Source organism: Takifugu flavidus, chromosome 1, assembly GCF_003711565.1.
Source record: "Takifugu flavidus isolate HTHZ2018 chromosome 1, ASM371156v2, whole genome shotgun sequence".
NCBI lineage: Eukaryota > Metazoa > Chordata > Actinopteri > Tetraodontiformes > Tetraodontidae > Takifugu > Takifugu flavidus.
Genome location: NC_079520.1, coordinates 15,296,984 through 15,316,559, shown reverse-complemented (window position 1 = coordinate 15,316,559; position 19,576 = coordinate 15,296,984). Strand labels below are relative to the sequence as shown.

The following is a 19,576-nucleotide window of genomic DNA, read 5'->3' as shown; positions in this document are numbered from 1 at the left end:
TCACCAAACCTGTATGTAGAATTTTTAAATCTTTTTTTTATTACGCTGCTAGATTATCCATCTTTAGCCGGAGGAAAACACACTCTGAGGATAATATTGACGCTCCTCCGTGTTATTGATCCTTTTCCGTGCACGCTCCTGTGCGCGTGCACGCCCGCACGAGCCGACTGCGGAGGTGTTCCGCGGGTGCTGGCCTCAGGTGACGTCACCCGCCCGCGCGCTCCCATTGGCTGCGCCCGCTTTATGGGTCCTCCGGCCGCAGCCATATTTGTTGATGTGTCATATCAAAGACACTTGTCAAGGCTATCAGCTGGCAGGGCACAAACGGCGAAAGTCCCCTCATTCCCCGTCGTCTTTGTGGCGACGCGGCGGTGCACCATGCTGTGGACGTGTTCGGCGGGTGCTTTTATATGCGTGCCGTTCATTTGCTTCAGGGGCTAACGGAGGTAAGCTGGATCCAACGTGAAGGTCTAAATGACTGCTAGCTTACATCTTACTTAGAAACAGCTTGACCAGTCACAGGTAGCTCCCTCCATCCCGTGTGTCAGCCTCTTTTGTGGCGTTTAATCCACACGAACCACATTTTCAGTGGGTGACAGAAGGGAGTAGCACACGCCTAATTCCCTGTTGCTAACTAAATGGCTAGCAATCTGGTGTCAGGGTTGGGTAGCTAACAGTAAATGCCCCGAAGTGTTAATTAATGGCGAGAAAACAACGTTGTGAATCAGCCTTCTGTAAGCTAAATATATAGGTTTGGGTCCGAGTTTCAGTAATGAAGGCTCCAGATGTTCGCTACTTGAGCTTAGCATGGCACCTGTCAAAACACAGGGCTTAGAATTAGCTGTTGCGCTTTCGCTCGTTCATATGAGAGGCTCGATTGTGTTGCTAAGCCTAAGCTACGTTATGATGCTCACGGTGGGTAAATTCTTGGACTTTAGTGCTGATGACTTGGACTTAGACTGGGGCAGAAAACCGGCTACCTACAGAATGCAGAAAGGAAATTGCATTGAAAGATGAATATGATGTTACTTGACTTCCAGCTATGCTAAATCATTGTAGATTAGATATAGTATATTATATCCAAACAGGTTTGCTCTTTAACAGAATAACTATGAGCCTCCCAGTATTTGAGCGAGACAGACAGAGCTGCTTTGGATATTTATCTCATCCCTGGTCTCAGGCAAAAGACTGGCTACTTTTTGTTATACCCGTAGCATAAACTGTACAAGGACACTGTCAAATCAGTCCACAAAGGGACATTTTATGCAACATAAACTTGCGAATATACATTCAAAACCCAATACTGATAGCCAATACCAAATTATCTGAAGTCTATTGTCTCTTAACTTGGTATGTGTACCAGAACTAACTGTGACTATTTTTGGGAGTAAATAAGGATTACTTATCTTGATTAAGTGACATTTTGCACCTCAAATCAATACATGTAAACACATCAGATATGCCAACACAGCCGCACCTATTGTTTTTTTGCCTCTTTGTGTTTTGGTTCGGTCTCTGGAGGGTAGGGGTTGTTTTTAATTTTTGCTGTAACCGGTATCTATTTTTTTAGCGTCTTTTCTCAGTTTCTCTTTGGTTTTCTGCCAGATTTAAACAACAGAGAGCATCGTGAAAGAAATGGATCCTGTTTCGTATTCACCCACGATGGAAGGGTCTGAAGGAGAATCCCTGTCAAAGGGGTCAGACCAGGGCGATCGTTCTGCTAACAGCCCATTAAACACAGAGGAGGAGCAGCAGGTCTGTCACAATGATCAGGAGGAAGCAGAAAAATGCTGCCAGGCCCATGGAACATCACAGGCTCTCAGTGAAGTAATGAAGGCTGACACAGACATCCAGACTGACACAGAGACGGAAGTCCAGACTTGCAGCCAGGAACAGGCGAGAGATGAGCTACACACGGATGTCATCAGTGATGAGGCTTTTTCCACAGGAGGTGAAAAACCCTCACTTTCAATTCAGACTGACGCAGCATCAGCAACACCAGTAGATGAGGTGGTAGAAAGCTCTCCATCAGTTCTTGAAGGGACACTTGCAACCTTATTGACTTTTGATGACGTGAAGGATTCCTGTGCCATCCATCCCAGCACCGATGAGCATCCGTTTGATTTAGCTGCCGATTGTACGGCAGCAGCGCCACCGCACGAGGACAGCGCTTCAACTGTGAGTCCACCATCTGTCCAGTGTGGTTCAGAACACTCCCCCACTGACTCCACAACCACTTCTGGCATCTCCAACGGTCCGTCCACTCCCAGTTCCGACACTGTCGGCTCCTCGCCTGCATCCAGCCCACAAACCAGTGCCAACACCCCAGTGCCCTTGAATTCCCTGTCAAGCCCGTATGACACCGATTGTAGCCGAAAGCTCATGTCTCAGATCCAGCGCTCGCTGTCACAGGAGTCGCTGCTGGACGAGCTGGAGTCGGAGCTGTTGGCCTGTCAGCTGCCAGCGGGAGTAAAGAGTCCAACGGCCAACGGACTTGCAGCGGACCAAGAGGGCTGCGTGGTGGTCTTTGAGAAGTGTGTGCAGTACAATTATGCACAGCAGGAGAAAGCTATTCAGAGGTGAGCAGCAGGTCCATCCATTACAGCAGATGCCTTCGCTTCAGTAATCCACCTTTATGGCTTTATTTTTAATCTGTGTTTGCCGTTATTGGTTTAAAAGATGAGACCAACTCACATTATTTCTTTATTTTTTTAAATTGTGACGTAAAGAATGACAGAGTCCGTGTGTGTGTCTCTGTGTCTCTGTGTGTGTCTGTTTGCAAAGGTTGTTGGAGGAGAACAAGAGGCACCAAGAACTGATCCTGGGTATCTGCTCTGAGAAGGACGGCATGAGGGAAGAGCTGAAAAAGAGGACAGAGACAGAAAAACAGCACATGAGCAGTATTAAAAAGGTCAGTTTATCTGGATCGGATCTGTTTGTGTTGTTCACTCACCGAAACATGTGAATTGCATTAGTCCCTCGGTCCAAAACCCAGGGACTGTTTTAGTCAAGCATCACGATAGAAGCCTTTTCTTCAACAACAGTTGCTAATGGAATAGGAAGTGGTTGACTCCACGTTTTCTGGCCTATATTGGCTTACCTGTGGTCACATAGTGCTACCAATTAAGCAAATATTTATTGTTTTGTATAAGGATTAGTCTCAGTGATGTAATAAATAATAAAAAAAAAGGGCATAAAGGGAAACTGTGGTTTCACAGCAGCCCCCAAAGGCAATACTGATAAGCCACAAGCTCTTCTTAACCACGATGATGTTGGCTTTGTAACATTTTTAAATCAAATGTGCACATATTATTAACATATTTAACTTTATTTATTATCATGTCATATCATTTATCTTGATTTCTTAATATTTATCTTCAGAAATATAGTCTCTTTTTTAATGTGTACAATGTAAGGTCAACACAAACAGGTGTTGGGTAACCCTGCTCACATGCAGTGTCATGTATGGCAGCTAATTAAGGAAGTCAAACAAAGCTTGGTGGGAGAGGAAAAGTACACAGTTCTGATTACCTGGATTCATGTTGCCAAACAGGCCTTAAAGCTGCCAGAAATGACGCCCTTTGATTTACAAAGGTGGTACTTTCAGACCACAAACATCTATTCACTGCATTCATCTTTGTTCATTTGACAGAAGCTGCTTTATATTGTCTCTGTGTCAACTTCTTTGCGTTTCTTCCTAATCCTACTGAATTTTCTTTGTTTTTCAGTTTGATTTCTGTCACTTCTGTTTTAACCCTGTGGCATTTCCCTCTCATTTCAAGGGGGGAAAAAATCTTATAATCTGCCCCCTGAAAGTCTCTTCCTTCCATCATTATCATTTCCAGCATCTTGTGTCAAGTACAAGACAGCGGAACACGCTTTTCAAGGTGTCACCCTGCCGTAAATGCGGTCCAACAGGTTTCTTAGCCAGCATACTCCCTATTTTTGCAGTTGGAGGGCAGGGTGGAGGAGCTCCTGAAAGAACTGAAAGAGTCACGGGATAAACTCATCCAACAGGACCACGCAGCTAAATCAGCCTTGCAGATGATGCAGAAAGAAATGACCTTCCGGCTAGAACAGGTAGGCTTGGACCTTGTGTTCCTGAACCATTCCAACGTTCATTTCTTACACAACCTTTACCCACATTTCATTCTTTTTTTAATAAACACAATTTATAATCCCTTAATTTTTTGCAATATATTTGAGATTATTTTAAAATGAACAATCATTTGACTTGAAATAATGACTTATAGGAGCTGACACCACTTTATGGATATTACAGAGCAAAGTTCTTGCTTGGGTCTCCTTTCATGAATGAAATAAAAATCCGACTCGATGAACAGTGAATGTAGCACTACAGTAATTATAAGGATGTGATGTGCAGCAGTGTAGATGTGGCCAGCTATCCCTCGCTGAGGATGAATTAGCAACTAACTTGCATATTTCATGAAGACTTTTCAAAGCAAAACACAACGCTCTTATCAGCCACAACTCAACACATGCCAGGCTTGTCTGGAATGATTAATACTGGTATGGGGTCAAAATCACTCATCTGGAATGCAATTACGGTAGTCTGTGCGATTCTGCTGCAGATTGTGTGGATTGTGCTGTGCTGTGTGTGTGTGTGTGTGTGGTGTGTGTGTGTGTGGTATTTTGGTTTTTTTTTGTCTATTTAAATTGTTTTACTACAATGTTTTTGTTGGATTCTCTGAATAGTTTCTAAAATACTGCTTATGCATAGCAGGCCTGGAAACATTTTAGTTCTTCTCTTTGAAGATGTTAAAACGAACTGAACAGCCAGGGTCTTTACACCTCAAAGGCTTGTTATTACAGATTTAATCACTTGTGAAAAAGTGAGCCAAGGTATATTTCTCATTCAGTAGTTGTGCACATATTGGGTATCTTTCTTGACAGTTTGATACACTTTGTAGTTTTTAATTTCACTGCTCAGTGAACAATACAAGCTAGATTTTTAACCTTTTAGTCCACCGTTTGTATGAAGATGGTGGTGCCAGTGCGCATCAGTTTATTCCTCGGGGGTTGCAAATGCTTGTGCATGTGAAAAGAAATGTTGTCTAGATTCTCTGTAATTGTAAATTGTTCAGATGGGGATATCTTTTTAGCAAATACATGTGTGCAGCAGTTAGTGCAGTTGTTCTACAAAGAAATTTCTCCCTGTGACCACCCAAGGTATTCCAGTTTCCTCCCACGGACCAAAAACAAAACTGCCTCTCAGCCTGTGACCCCAATTAAGCAGTTGTAACCAATCAAGGCTTGAGGTTTGGGCTTAGTGGGTGTACAAAGTGATGAATTGTGAATAAATGTAGTTTGAAAGTACATTCACAATCAATTCATGAAGTTAATTGGAGCTAAATTTAAGATAGTTGGCTTAAGAATCTGCTCAGAAACACAGAATAAATATGGCTCGTGTGTTAGAAAATATCACATTTTCTAATCCTGAGAGGATCCAACTCTATAATCAGCTTGGAGAGAATTATGGGAAAATCGATAAAAGCTCCGGATCTGAACATTCTCAGGCCAACAAGAAATGTGATGAAGCACGCCAAGAGAAGGAGGCCATGGTTATGAAATATGTGCGGGGAGAGAAAGAGGCCTTGGACCTAAGGAGGGATAAGGAGGGTTTGGAGAAGAGGCTGAGGGAAGCTACCAAGGAGGTGGACCGGCAGGCCCTCCGAGGGAACCAGCTGGCCCAGGACAAAGGCCGACTGCAGCAGCTCTGTGACACCAAGGTCAGTCATTTAAAAGGGAGTATTAAAACTCATTATCAAAAGTAGGCTATCCAAGTACCTTTTCCCACATTGAATTTAGGCTTCACTGAATGTATCAGGCACGAGGGGCTGAATTCATCCAATCGTGTATATTGTATCAATTTCGGATGGTGCCACGAAGATTTTATTACTGTCAAGATTTGTGTCTCCTGATACGTTCAAGTTTCACCCACTCTCGTCCCGCCAGGAAGCCGAGGTCAACAGGCTGACTCGAGAGGTGGAAAAGATGAAGGAGGACACCAACTCGCATCTTATCAAGGTCAAATGGGCCCAGAACAAATTAAAAAGTGAGGTGGATACACACAAGGTAAATGAACTGCAGCATGCTTGTGTTTGAATGTTGAAGGTCAGAGCTCATTTATGTAATCGGTCCTTTCTGCTTGCAGTGCACGTCAAGAGAGGCACTCCATAATTTAAATTCACCTTCTTCTGTTGAAACCGTTCATTTAAACATTTATAGTCTTGAATTTACATATTAAGTTAAAACATTATCTTAATATTTGTCATATTAATTTTACTGCCAAGCATAAAAAATGTCAAGAAGTCTTTTTTGTGTGTGTGTGTTGCTTATATTATTCTTATTTTAGGATCCTTTCTGTACCCATTGATATTTACATTTGAATCCAATCTCTACCTTAAAGTTTGTTGGTTTTCTAAATGTAGCCTTTGTTTTTCCCCACATGTTGTGTTTACTAAGTACTTCCAGGATCTAAATGACACTTCATTCATTTCATCTGCAGCTGCTCTATCAAATAACAGGATTTGGTGCAGGAGTGAAATGAACTGGAGTGAAAATGGGACAGTAATGATCCTAATCATTATTTTTGCAATCTTTGGGAAATAACATTTGAACAGTCTCCTAGCAAACCTATCAACATAAAAAAACAAAAAAATGCAGTTGCCCAATTAGTCCCACAGGACAGGAGCCTCTATCACATCACGTTATATTGCTTTGTTCACAACAAGCCTTGCTTTGGAATGAAGTAAATATATTGGATGATTTCCTGCTCTTGTTGTTCTTTGTGCAGGAAACTAAAGAAAAACTGCGAGAAACAACATCCAAGTTGACCCAGGCCAAAGAGGAGACTGAACAAATCCGCAAGAACTGCCAGGACATGATCCGCACCTACCAGGTCTGCACTATTCCTAGCATGCAAGTTTTTGGTATCACAGGGCTAAGGGAATCACTCAAATAACCTTTATTTTACAATTAGATCTGCTTCTAGTGCACAGCAGTTTCCACGGAGACCTTGTGATGGTAGTAAAGAGCTGCCTAATTTTTCCACTTTCACTTTGAGCTGTTGTATTTTCCACCATATGGTCAGAAGATCCCCAGACAACAGCGGCATGTGTTAATGAGTTTTTAAGAATAAGAAACAATCTAGAGTGGGTTTATCACATGTTTGGTAAATAATAAATATTTTATTTACACAGTGCACGCTAATATAGTCTAACCGTTACTTCTTTAGATGACCCGAGGTCTGCTGATGCATTCACCCTGTTGTTCATCTTCTTTCCATTGATTTCACATTATTTACTTCTCTGTTGTGCAGGAATCAGAAGAGCTCAAATCCAATGAGCTGGATGCTAAACTGAGGGAAACGAAAGGAGAGCTGGAGAAACACAAGCAGGAACAAACAGACCAATTAGAGGTGAGGACTAATGTGCAGAAGTACAAAGATGATGTCACATGGGCACTATTGATGTGTACACACGAGCTTAAGTGGGTCTTACTAATATAATTTTGCTTTTAATTAATGCTGAACAACCTGTTCCAACCAGGCCATTACTTAACTTATTATGGTTTGCCACCATTTTACTGCTAATGTTTAATTTTGGTGTGGCATCAGTGTCTTATAGGAAGTATTAACGAAGTAGCACGAAGGCTCCACACAGGCACAGACATGAACTCAATCCAAACATGATGGCCTGTTTTTTTCTCTCTGCTCCATTCTTAAGGGAACTGACAGCACTTTAAAAATAAATGGCCTAGAAATAATCAATAGGAAGCTGCGCCTTTCAGCAACAACCAACGAAAATCCTCAGTTTATTGACTTGTCTCTCCACTTTGTTTACAAGTCTTTAAAATGTCATCGCATGTGAGTGAAAAGTTCTTAAATGGCAAAAGCATTTGCTGAGATCATTTTAATGGATTTTATATTGTAGTAAATTTGCCAGCATCTTTAATAATGTGGATGTTCTTCATCACCACAGGGCAAAAATAAAATTCAGAAATATCACGTAGATATGTTAGACTGATAATGCTTTTGTTTTAATGTCAAGCATTCAGTTTAATTTTTGCCTTTCTATCTGGTGCTTTAGAAAAGTAATCGAATGGCTTTGGTGATGGAAGCAGAAATTGTTTACATGTATGAGATGGAGTCATATTTAACATTGAAGTAATGTGTCTGACAGGTTCATCGCGTAAAGAGCAAGGAGCTGGAAGACCTAAAAAGGAGTTATAAAGAGAGCATAGATGAACTGGAAACACTTCGCACCAAGGTTTGCCATTCAGATAAGCCATAAACCCGCCCAGTGCAGCCCGGTGTCACCAGTTTTAAATAAGCAACGTTGCCGTTCTGCAGTTAAAGTGTCTCGAGGACGAGCGTCCGCGCTGGGAGGACGAGCTTAGCAAGTACAGGGAGATCATCAACCGGCAGAAAGCTGAGATCGGCCGGCAGAAAGAGAAAGTGGATGAGGTCACCGCGCTCGAGGAACAGCATCAACGGTACAAACACTCGCCACTTAATGACGGTGCTCAATAGTGTATGTATGCTGATACCACAGTTTGTTGTACCTTTCTACTTACATTTAACTATTATCAGTTTATGATTCTGGTTGCAATATAGCTCTTGTCCCTGGCTGAACTTAAAGATAGGCCATGCACAGATATAGCACCAATAGCAGGATGGGACCTCATGTCCCTCTGTGGCTCTGCCAGTCATGTGAAGATTATTTGAGAGAGGAACGTTTCTACTGATTGAAATGCTGCTTTCTGTGAGTGCCAGACTTTAAATTAGTAGGTGGCCCAAACCCAGATTCATTTATAAGTTTTTCAGACTGCCCTCTCCCTGCTCACTCATTACATTGAGCAAACCTTGCTAATTTGAACGCCAATTTATACCAGTAAGACATGTATATTTTCCGCGCAGAGATAAACAAGAGGTCGCATCTCTTCGGGAGGAAGTAGAATGTCTGACCAACCAGATGGCCGATTTTCAGCATGATGTACAAGGCAGCAGGGAGCGTGAGGCTGAGCTATTGGGCTTCACCGAGAAGCTGAGCAGCAAGAACGCTCAGCTCCAGTCAGAGAGCAACGCTTTACAGGCTCAGCTTGATCAGCTGACCAGCAGCTTCGCAGAGCTCCAAGCAAGGCTGGAAGGGACCACCGAGCTACTGGATGAAAAGGTTGGTGGGATGCCGAAGATCAGATCAGGAGTGATGAACTGCAATGGCTTTTGTTATTAAAGATTAATGTAATACTGGAGGAAATCAGCTCTTTAGAACACATTATATACTGTATAACTCATAATCTCTGACATTGTTTTATAAACTGTCATGATTTCTTTCTTTTTTCATGCCTCCTTTAAACCTTCAGTCCCGCCAGCTCAAACAGGAGGAGGGGCTGCGGCGGCAGGAAGTGGAGGGCCTGCAAGAGGAGAGGACAGCACTTCAGAGAGAGGTGGCTCAATCAAACATTAGGATTGAAGAACTGAAGGATGAGTTGGTGACTCAGAAACGAAAGCAAGCTGCCAACATCAAGGACCTGACAAAACAACTCACACAAGGTTAGAAGGAAAGCATTTCAATACAAATTTAGATGTTTGTTTCAGTCATTCAAAAGGCATCAAACTGTTTAGTTTAGAAAAGCACCTTTTGAAGCTGAAGCACCTCTGGAACACAATGGATCACTGCTGCTTTGCTCTAACAGCTGGGTAGCGATGTGTCGTTATTAAGCAGCTTCTAAAATGTGACCTCTTTCATGACCCTGTTTCTGTACATCCTCATCATCTGCAGTTCGTAAGAGACTTGAGCAGGTTGAGAATGGAGGCTGTGACAGGGATGCCAGCAGTATGGGCAGTCGTTCAAGTTCCTCAGGTACTACTCCTGGATTTGGTTAGTATTTAATGCACAGGGAAGTAACCCTAATAATGATATACTCACCAGTTAAATGGCAAAGTAAAAGGATTTGGGAGAAATCTAACTGAAGTATTCAGTCCATTGCTTCCTTTCCTCACACCAGGCTCCTTAAATGCCCGCCATGGTGGCAACGGCGGTGTCGAAGAGCGGTCTCCAGACGGCCAAATGGGCCCTTCCGTGGTGGTGGTGGATCATTTTCCAGAAGTTGACAAGTCTGTGCTTGTGGATCGAATTGTTCGTCTGCAAAAAGCACTTGCTCGCAAACAGGAAAAGATCGAGTTCATGGAAGATCACATCAAGCAGCTGGTGGAAGAGATTCGCAAAAAGACCAAGTGAGTGTTCCTATAGGAACTATAGAAGAAAAACAAACGGCTTTACTTTTATGATGTAGATGTTTTAATCTATTGATGCAATGAATGGTGGCATTATAGTTGGAGGACTGATGCATCTACTTCAGAGGGAAGTTCAATGACTAGAGTGACACAGAAAATATACTGGCTTACCGTAAACTAATCTGGCGGCACCGTGGAGCCGTTATCACACCTCACAGAAAGGTCCTGGGCGTGCCTGAGTTTTCATGGGTTCTTTCCTGGCTTTCTCAGCAATCCAAAGACTGTTCTGCTATTTTGGGGTCAGGTCTGGCTTCTTTAAATGTGATCGTAAAAGTGATTGTTTGTGCTATGTGCTAGCCCTGGTGACTGGTCCAGGGTGTAACTCTGCCCCCCACCACACACACACACACACACACACACACACACACATGCATTTAATTTGAGCTGACACTGTCACTAACACCCCTCCCACCACCTCCTGTGACCCCAATAAAGGTGTGGAAGATGGATGGATTGACAGTAATTCTATTGTACTCAGTTGACCCTCGGAAACATTATGAGCACTCACAGTTTAGAGCCTGATTGTTTGTCCCGTCTCGCGCTCCACTTATTATACATGATGCATCTTATGGATCCCTGATGATGCTCCATCAATATTCATGATCATCAGTGCTGAGGACTGAGGCTGCATACTCACATCATCATTTTATGTAGATCTGAGTGGGATCTCTCTCTCCCTCCTGTTCATTGCAATTGCACATCACTGTAGATTCTGCCTCAATCATTTCCTTTATTGTTTTTAGACTCAACCTACATTCAAGGCTTAAAATTGAGGCTGAATCCCACGGCCACTGGTCTAAAATTAGCGCTGTAAAATCTCAGCTAAGCAGAAGGTGTTCGCTTCTGCACTGAGGTTGTGCATGTGTCCTTTTGCATGTCCTTTTGTCCTGTTCCTTCACCACGGCCTGGCGAACACTGACAATCAAAGCGTAAACCTGAACTGGGTCTGAATTAAACGACATAGCATCGGGATCTTAACCCGAGACGGAGGGATAAATAAGAGATTGAGAATATGCTAATCTTTCTATCAACCTTTGGCATTTAAAACTCATTAACTGTTGAATGGCACACTCGTCAAGGCAATCCAGTCATCTTTTTAAGGTGCCAATTGATGTGTTGTGAAGATGTCAAAGACTGTTCTAAACACCTAAACAGCCCAGGATGCTGCTGCCTATCCATTCCTACACATGTTATGACTAGATCCAAGTTGGTTGTTTGTTATTTGAAATAAATAAGGCCTATTTTGACAGCTCCCATTCGTTCTATAATTGCTCTACTCATCTGCATAAGCTATTATAAAGCTGCATGAAATTGTGACGGTCCTTTCAAGGTTACCTTCTCAGCTACATCTCTGAGCTTTGCTTTGCTTTTCTGTTGCTTTGTAACCTATCCCAATGTTTCAGGATGTATTTAAAGAGGCTTCTCATCATTAGCATGTAATAATAGTATAAGAGCACAAGATGAAGTCTGGCATTGTTTTAATTTTGGAGCTGCAGCCACTGTAACCACCCCAGTGGTGAATTGAGCTGTTGGTTGCCCTTTGTCAGCTGGGAAAGAAGGTCGTGTAACTCGTCTTCCTGCACACATCACTGTTGCCCCACTTCAGCACAGCCCCGAGGCCACATTTTTAATTTCTGTCACTTTTTTGTTTTTTACACAACACTGTCGTGAGGGAACTAGAGTCAAAATATGGGCCCTCGATGGTCTAGTGAGAGGTAAGTCTTATTTTATATTTGCCAAAGCCCAGGTGTTGTGTGTGCATGTGTGTGTGTGTGTGGATTGGGGAGATTTATGATGGTGGCTTCTTCGTAGTGCTTGCACAGCCATTGATTTAGCTCAGCTATTTTGCATTTTAGATGTTTTTATTAGTTTGTAATGCAAAAAAGCCTTTAGGGTTATTTAGCACTCTTTGGGTTTTTTTGGGGGGGGTTCTTTTTACTTGGGAAGAAAGGATTTATAATTGTATCCTTCCTTTTTAAAGTGCAATTTTAGTTGCCATGTTTTCTTTTCTTTTTTTTTTTAAAGTGTCAAGTGTTTTTACATTTGAATGTGTTTTTGAAATTCAAGTGTTTCTCTCTACAGTATTTCTGTGAGAAGGTACAATACACACTCACTGGCCACTTTATTAGTTACACTTTGCGAGTAAAGGATTGGACCCACGTTTGCCTTCAGAACTGCCTTAATTTTTCCTGATATACCTTCATCAAGGTGATTGAAACATCCCTCGGAGATTTTGGTCTGTATTGGCACAAATCTCCTGTTGCGCCACATCCACCCAGGTGGACAGGGTCTGCAACAATACTCAGCTTTAGCTTTAGCATTCAAACAATGCTCAGTTGCTGCTAAAGGGCCAAAAGTGGGCTAACAATATGTTGGCTGGTTATTTGAGTTACTGTTGCCTTTCTATCTGGACCCAGTCCGCCCATTCTCCTCTGACCTTGCACATCAAGAAGGTGTTTTCATCCACCCAGCTGCTGCTGACTGGATATTTTCTCTGTAGACCTCAGAGATGGATGTGTGTGAAAGTCCCAGTAGATCAGCAATTTCTGAAATCCTCTTCCCAGCCCGTCTGGTACTAACAACCATGTCAGGTTCAAAGTCACTTAAATCCCCGTTCTTCACCGTTTCAATGCTCGGTTTGAACTTCAGCACGTTGTCTTGACCTCATCTACATGCCTAAATGCGTTGAGCTGTGATTGGTCCATTAGTTTTGTGTTAACAAGCACTTGAAGAGGGAGACTTAATAAAGTGGCCGGTGAGTGTATTGCAGTAATTGACTGCCGTGATGGCCCCTATTGATGCATGGTCTATTTCTTTTTATCTCGGCTCATCTTTGACATCCTACATTGTTTTAAGCACTTACGTTCATTCAGTCACACAAAAACACTTGAAGCAATCCATGATAGCTCTCAACACAATGCAAACTATAAATATGTATCTGCATATAGCAGTTCTGTGAAGGAAACCAGGCCAGCGAGTCGGAAGGTCTGTTTAAGGTCTCCGGTTGGATTGAGGGCATCTTATAATATTCCCTGACTGTTGAGAACAGGGAGCTGTAGCTCCTTAATTCCACCGGTCTGTGTGTTTCTGTCGCTGGTTTTGCAGAGTCAGGTCAGCGTTCACCCCCAAGCAAATAACAGGAGCACAGAAAACTCCCTTCAAAAGGAACAAAATTAGAGCCTGACCAGGTCGATAGACAGATGGGTAAAAGAGGAGGAGAAGGGGAGAAGAACAGAAATAGAGTTTTATTATTATCCTATGTTGTGATGACTCAAAGGATTCTGATCATTCTGTTTGGCTATAAATATAACCATGTCAGTGTTCCCTGGGGGCTGCTGTTAACACAGGACAAGGGGATAAACGTTGGATTTTCTCCCGTTTTTTTCTGACCCAAAACTTGACACCATGTTGTTAAACATTGAAATGAATTCCGAGCATGACTGTGAATACTTCGCATGGTCTAATTAGTACAGCGCGCACGGGTTCAATGTGTCATCCTACTGGAATTGATATTCTAAAAACATTTGCTGCTTGTGATGCAGGTAATGGATTCAGTACTCCTCGGGAACTTTCAATTCAGACTTCAGCTGAGGCTGCGTGTTCCCTACATTTCCTGTGCTATATATATTTTTTTTAATGTGCCCTGCTTGTTTCCTTTTTTCCTTTCTTTTAACTCTCAGAATAATCCAGAGCTACGTGCTAAGAGAAGAGTCAGGGGCGCTCTCGTCAGAGGCTTCAGACTTTAACAAAGTCCAGCTGAGCCGGTGGGGAGGCATCATGGCTTCACTTTATACCTCACACCCAGCGGACAGCGGCCTGACTCTGGACCTGTCCCTGGAGATCAACAGGAAGCTGCAGGCTGTGTTGGAGGACACTCTGCTGAAGAACATTACGCTGAAGGTACAGCATGCTCCTGAATAAGGCGCCCAATCCCCAGTGGTTCCCGGGCGCAGTAACATACGTGGCTGTCAGGGGGCACCTCAGTGGGCACCTCAGGCTGCACCCTATCTTAAGTTGGCTGGGCGAGCAGAGCCTGAGAGCCTGAGTACTGTGTTACTGAGAAGCTGCTAAGAACCCACGCTTTACTCTAACAATGCGGCTCCTCCTGAGAACTCCTCCTAATCCTCATTTAGCGCTGACGCTTGTGAGCTGAATCCATTTCTCATGCTTCAGTGTCAGATCTGTGGATCAAATAAAGCTCTCCGTTAATCATGGCAGCCTAGATGGGCCATTTGTGTTTGGGAGCTGCTGCAACAGAAATTTCATGTCTTTTTTTTTCCTAGTTCTCAAAGTTTTCCCATGTATTTAAGCTCAGGTTCAGTCCCTCAGCTGTAGAGCCTCATGGCTCTTGGAGTTCTTTAGGTAGTATTAGGTTTATTTGACATTACATATATGTTTGATTTGGGTTGATCGTTTGTTCATAAACCTACATTTGAAATGTTTTTAATGCGAAATAGTGCAAGTTTCAAGTTGAATGTATTCTTTAACGGAGCTAGAAATTGCAAAGGTTGTTGTTACAGTTGATTTAATAAGTAGTCACATTTTTCAAACAAAGGGCTTTTTTTTGTCTCCTGTCAAAGCTGATAAAGCAATAAAAGATAAATGCTGTGGGAGTATTTTCTAGCAGCTGAAGAGACAGTTGGCAGTGGGCAGGAAGTCCTATAAAAACAAATCAAAGGCAACTTGCAGGCTGATGCGCACTCTGACAGGATGCTAAGCCTCGTTTCCCACAGTTACTACAAGCAACAAGTCTTTACTGTCTTCAACAGGAGAATCTGCAGACCCTGGGGGCTGAGATCGAGAGGCTCATCAAACAGCAGAGATCCTGAAGATGGAGCAAAAAGGAAGTGAAGTGTTGATGAAGAAGAGGCAGTGGATCACTGTCTTGCCCCAAATAAAGGAGTAAAGAGAAATTTGCTGAAGCCGTCAGCACCTGGGCCTCCGTTTGGCAGAACCTGGGTCTGGTTTGGAGAACATGCCTGAACTTACTTGAACCGTCAGCATTTTATCCTCAGCTTCCTCCAGCACCACAACTAGTCTCTGGTCCATCTCGTCTAAGCCTCAGCAACATTAATCAAACCCTCTTCAGGCACATTTTCAACTCTGACTGCCTCAAAAAACCCACAAACTACAGATGCCATATTTCTGAAGGTCCAGCCAAACTCTGCCCCACAGGTAAACGACTGTCAGTTATTCCAAAGGATTTGCCTCTCTTTTCAAAAGCTGGAGATGGAAAGTTCACCACGGTGCACCCTCCCTGCTCGTCTCCTCGCCTGCCAATAGCAAATGTGTTCATTCATCTGCTGGACGAACAGCTCGTCATATGCAGGGCAGAAAGAGAAAAACACACCTTCCCACCTCCGCTTTTTTCTCTCTTTTTGTTTTTTATTTTCTATTTTTCTGGGCCTTGCACCATTAGCACTTGTAACCAAGCTGGTGAATCACAGATGTGAGGCATCGGCCCGTCCATCTGTGTCGCTCTGCTGCTCCAGACAGACGCAGCCAACAGCAGCGCGTCATCAGCTCGTCTTTGAAAAACAAAATCAAAAAACGCCATTGTGAATGTATGTTTTAATTTTCAAACCCTTAGTTTACTAGGTCTATTCTCTAGTCATTGTGCTGTCGCTATTCTTTTTAATGTTGGACTTTAAGGTAATGATTTCAGACATGTCTTGATTGGGGACAGTGACATTAAAATTTTACCTCTAAATACGTAACTAAAGTTCGGACTTTTAGCTTTAAGAGATTTGAAGTTATTCAGTGTCTGAATGTGAGCAGGAAGCTCAGAAATGATCCCCCAGCGGTGACCGGCAGGGTTTTCTTTGGCAGCCTCAGCTGTTTATTCTGCAGCTCTCCAAATGAAGCGGGACGTCCAGCTGTGCTGTAACGTGCGTCCACCTTGGTGCTGCAGGCGTCTCACTGTCCGGCTCATCGTCTCTGCCATCGGCCTTTCGCAGGAACTTCATTATCAACTTGATCCCACGGATGTTTGTTCTGTTGGGGGGAGCCAAATATACCAGCTACTCTGACCACATCGCTTTTTTTTGTATTGTCACCAAGTGTGTGGAGGGGAGGGGGAGGGGGGGAGCTGTAGCTCAGGAAAGCCAGTCAAGCCTGTAAAAGGGTGCAGGGACAGAGTGCAATGTTGTTCCCCTCACTGATTTGTTCCCCTGTTCTTTTGCTGAATGTATTGGCGCGCCCACGCGCAATTTTATGTTTTTATTTATGTGTGACATGCATCTCACGGGGGTTAAACAAATTCCACAGTGCGTGCACGTGTGTTTGTGTCTGTGTGTTTGTTTGTGTTAATGCCCACACACGAACCACATGTTTGTGTGTGCACGCTTCAGTAGTCGGAGCCACCGGGCCTTTACTAGATTGACCATGAAGTTTATTCCATAGGGGTACCAGAAGGTTAACAATAGACACACACACACACACACCCCTTAATACTAATGCTGTTGCCTCTCTCACAAAGGCTGACACGCTGAAGGATGTGGAGGAGACGGCTAACACAATTTTTAGATTTTCTTTATTCGATCTGTCCCAACTAATGTCTCCGTCTGTCTCTTATGAAGTGCTCCTCAACACACTCGGGCGGTCATGAATGTTTCCAGGCAGATTTCCCATCCACCCTCGGGCAGCGTTGAAGCAGGCGGGCTACGTGAACGCAGATAAAAGTTTCCAGGATTGATGTCATGGAGTTTTTAAAGCCTCCCTCTCACTCCGCGGGGCACCCACCATATGATTTACCTCTGCTTCAATGTGAGACAGACTGATTTGTGTGACACGGGATTGGCATTTAGATGTGAAGATTAGATCTTTATTCCTTTTAGAGGAAGCTCCGTAACTTTTTCCACTCCAGAATGTTCAGTTCTGTTCAAGGTTTTTGTTCAGTTTTTTTGTTCCCCAGCTTGAACCAGGTTGAATTTAAAGCAGCTTATCTGTTTTCATGCCTCTGAAGTGGAAATGAGCTTCTTGCTGCTAATTTGGTGACAGTTGTAGCATTTATAGGTTTTGTTGTGTTGCAGAAGCAAACCGCTACATTCCTGAAGGATTTCCTGACTAATTCTCCGTGATTCGCAGATGCACGCTAATTCCGTGCTGGCCATACGAGTCCGAGATTGGACGCACGTTGCGTGTGTGTGCGCACGCGTGTGAGAGAGAGAGAGAGAGTATGTAAATGTGACATTAAATGTGTGTTGTCTTTCCTGCACCAGTGCAATGAGTCGCCCTGGTTTAGTTCGTGGAATTTATGAACTGTGATTATAATATACATGTAAATATGTCATTCTGTAAGATTTTGTTTCTTTTTTTATGCTGAATCATTTTTTTTAAAATGATAATATGGTGTTTGTGGGGAATAAACGCAGCCTCATCTGTCTCTTTCCCTCCTTTTGTCTGTTCCATCAATCCAAGGTCACGGTTGACGGGAGCATGTTGTCACCTTACAGTGAGTTAATGTATGCTGTATGATGCAGGACGTATCCACCATTTGCATATTTGCACCTCTCGGGCAGTAAATCTGCAGCCTCCAGCTCTAGGAGCATTTCTCAGAAACGGCGGTGTCAGCAGGGCTGGAGGTCACGGACGGCGCCGCCTCATTGTCACTCAAAGCGAACAAGCTTCCCTCATCACTCCAGTGCCATCGCTGAGGCGACATGGGCACATTTTCAGAGAGGAAACAACGGTCATCGTCTGACATCCTTCACTGTTGAAACACTCGCGGAACATGACTCGGATCAAGTCAGGTGGTCTCAAAAAGCAGCTTTGGCAGCACAAAAAGTCAAAACATGCACCATTGTGTCGTTTTATTCCACCTCTGCTCCCAACAGATTTACATTTTAATTCCAGATTAGATGAAGAAAAGCTTCTTTTGTAACTTGATGCAGGAGAAAACCTAATTTCGCCCCCCTGCATACGCAACATTTTGGAATAAAGCTCGGTCGCAGATAGGGAATGACTGATGAAATGCTTAATTAGTCATGTCGTCCTGTTGGTCAACATCATACTGTACCATCCATCAATCTATGCCCACGCTTGGAACAGCGCACCAGCTTTCCCTCTTTCCCTCCCACGCGTGCACATGTGCACACACAGACCAATTCCTTTTAAAAAAAATAATGCATGATTTAGCAGTGAGATGAGACCGATTCCTCGGCCATTCTCTGGAGATTTCCCATTTTATCCGCAGGCGCGGCGAAAGACGGGTTCACATATCCAATTGAGGCCAGTGATCACTGACGAGCTATTTTTAGCTCGCTGATAATGGAATTCACCTGTCAGCCTATAGATGACTACTCTTGAATTAATGAAACGCCATCCGCGTCCTTCAGCTGTGGCAGCAACCACAACAGGACCTCTGCAGGTGTGGAGATAACACGGGGGCTCTTTCCTGGCTGGTTTTGTGTACATCAGTCAGCTCCACACAGGCAGGATGAGGCATTTATGGAATGTTTGATCTAATGTGCAGAACTACAGGCCGTTCTCGTTCATTTCCTTCCGTTTTCCTCTCTCCTTTATTCATAAATACGCATTTGTGACATTCAGCCTGGATCTACAGGAAGGCTCTGATTTTGTGGGACCCTCAGAAATGTGGTGACTGTGCTATAAAAACCAATCTAACACCATTTTGAGCTCTTCTTATGCTCCAGCGTGTCCTAAAAACTATTGAGAGTGAACACTTCCGTGAAAGTTAAAAAACCAATTAATGTTTTGCATACTCCTGAGGGTAAATAAAAGGTCAAACCTTTGAACTAAAGTGGGAAAATCAGATCCAACTACTGAATAATAATAATATATGTAATGATCATGTGGCTCAGTAGCTCCCTGTAGGCCCTTCCTACATCCTCTGAACTGGCTCCTGCTGAGATCAGGGATGGCCTCCTGGGACCTCTCCTCCCAGACCTGGACTGAGACGTCAGTCAGCTCCTGGACTTTCTGTGGTGTAAGTGTTGGTGATGGAGGCAACACCATGTGCTCAGCATGAACCTGTTAGCAGCCCCGCAGGAACGACAGAGCAGCATTTTCAAATCTGCCCATCTGAGTACTCTGGCCAATGGAAATAGCCCTCACACCACCCTTGTGGGACCTGAACATGCACACCAGTGACCTGCTGGACATCACTTCCTACGGCTCTGGCCAGTGCTCTTGTTCCTCCTCGCACACAGGAGCAGATGGCCGTCCTGCTGTTGGGTTGTTGCCATCCTACGGCCCAACTGTCCTGGTGTGCTGGCCCGTTTCCTGCCATCTCCT

At 43.6% G+C, this 19,576-nt stretch overlaps 1 protein-coding gene across 1 annotated transcript; it reads left to right on the top strand.

Annotated features, from left to right (window-relative positions):
- Positions 1-231: 231 nt before the first annotated feature.
- On the top strand, positions 232-17,705 carry ccdc186 (coiled-coil domain-containing protein 186). Its single transcript, XM_057026956.1, is given in 17 exon segments — positions 232-446; positions 1,619-2,579; positions 2,785-2,911; positions 3,952-4,080; positions 5,538-5,750; positions 5,977-6,096; positions 6,818-6,922; positions 7,343-7,441; positions 8,205-8,291; positions 8,375-8,517; positions 8,942-9,197; positions 9,388-9,577; positions 9,807-9,905; positions 10,033-10,261; positions 14,002-14,221; positions 15,091-15,137; positions 15,139-17,705. Coding segments are annotated over 17 exon segments (3,231 nt in total). The 5' UTR covers positions 232-274; the 3' UTR covers positions 15,173-17,705.
- The last annotated feature ends 1,871 nt before the right edge of the window (positions 17,706-19,576 follow it).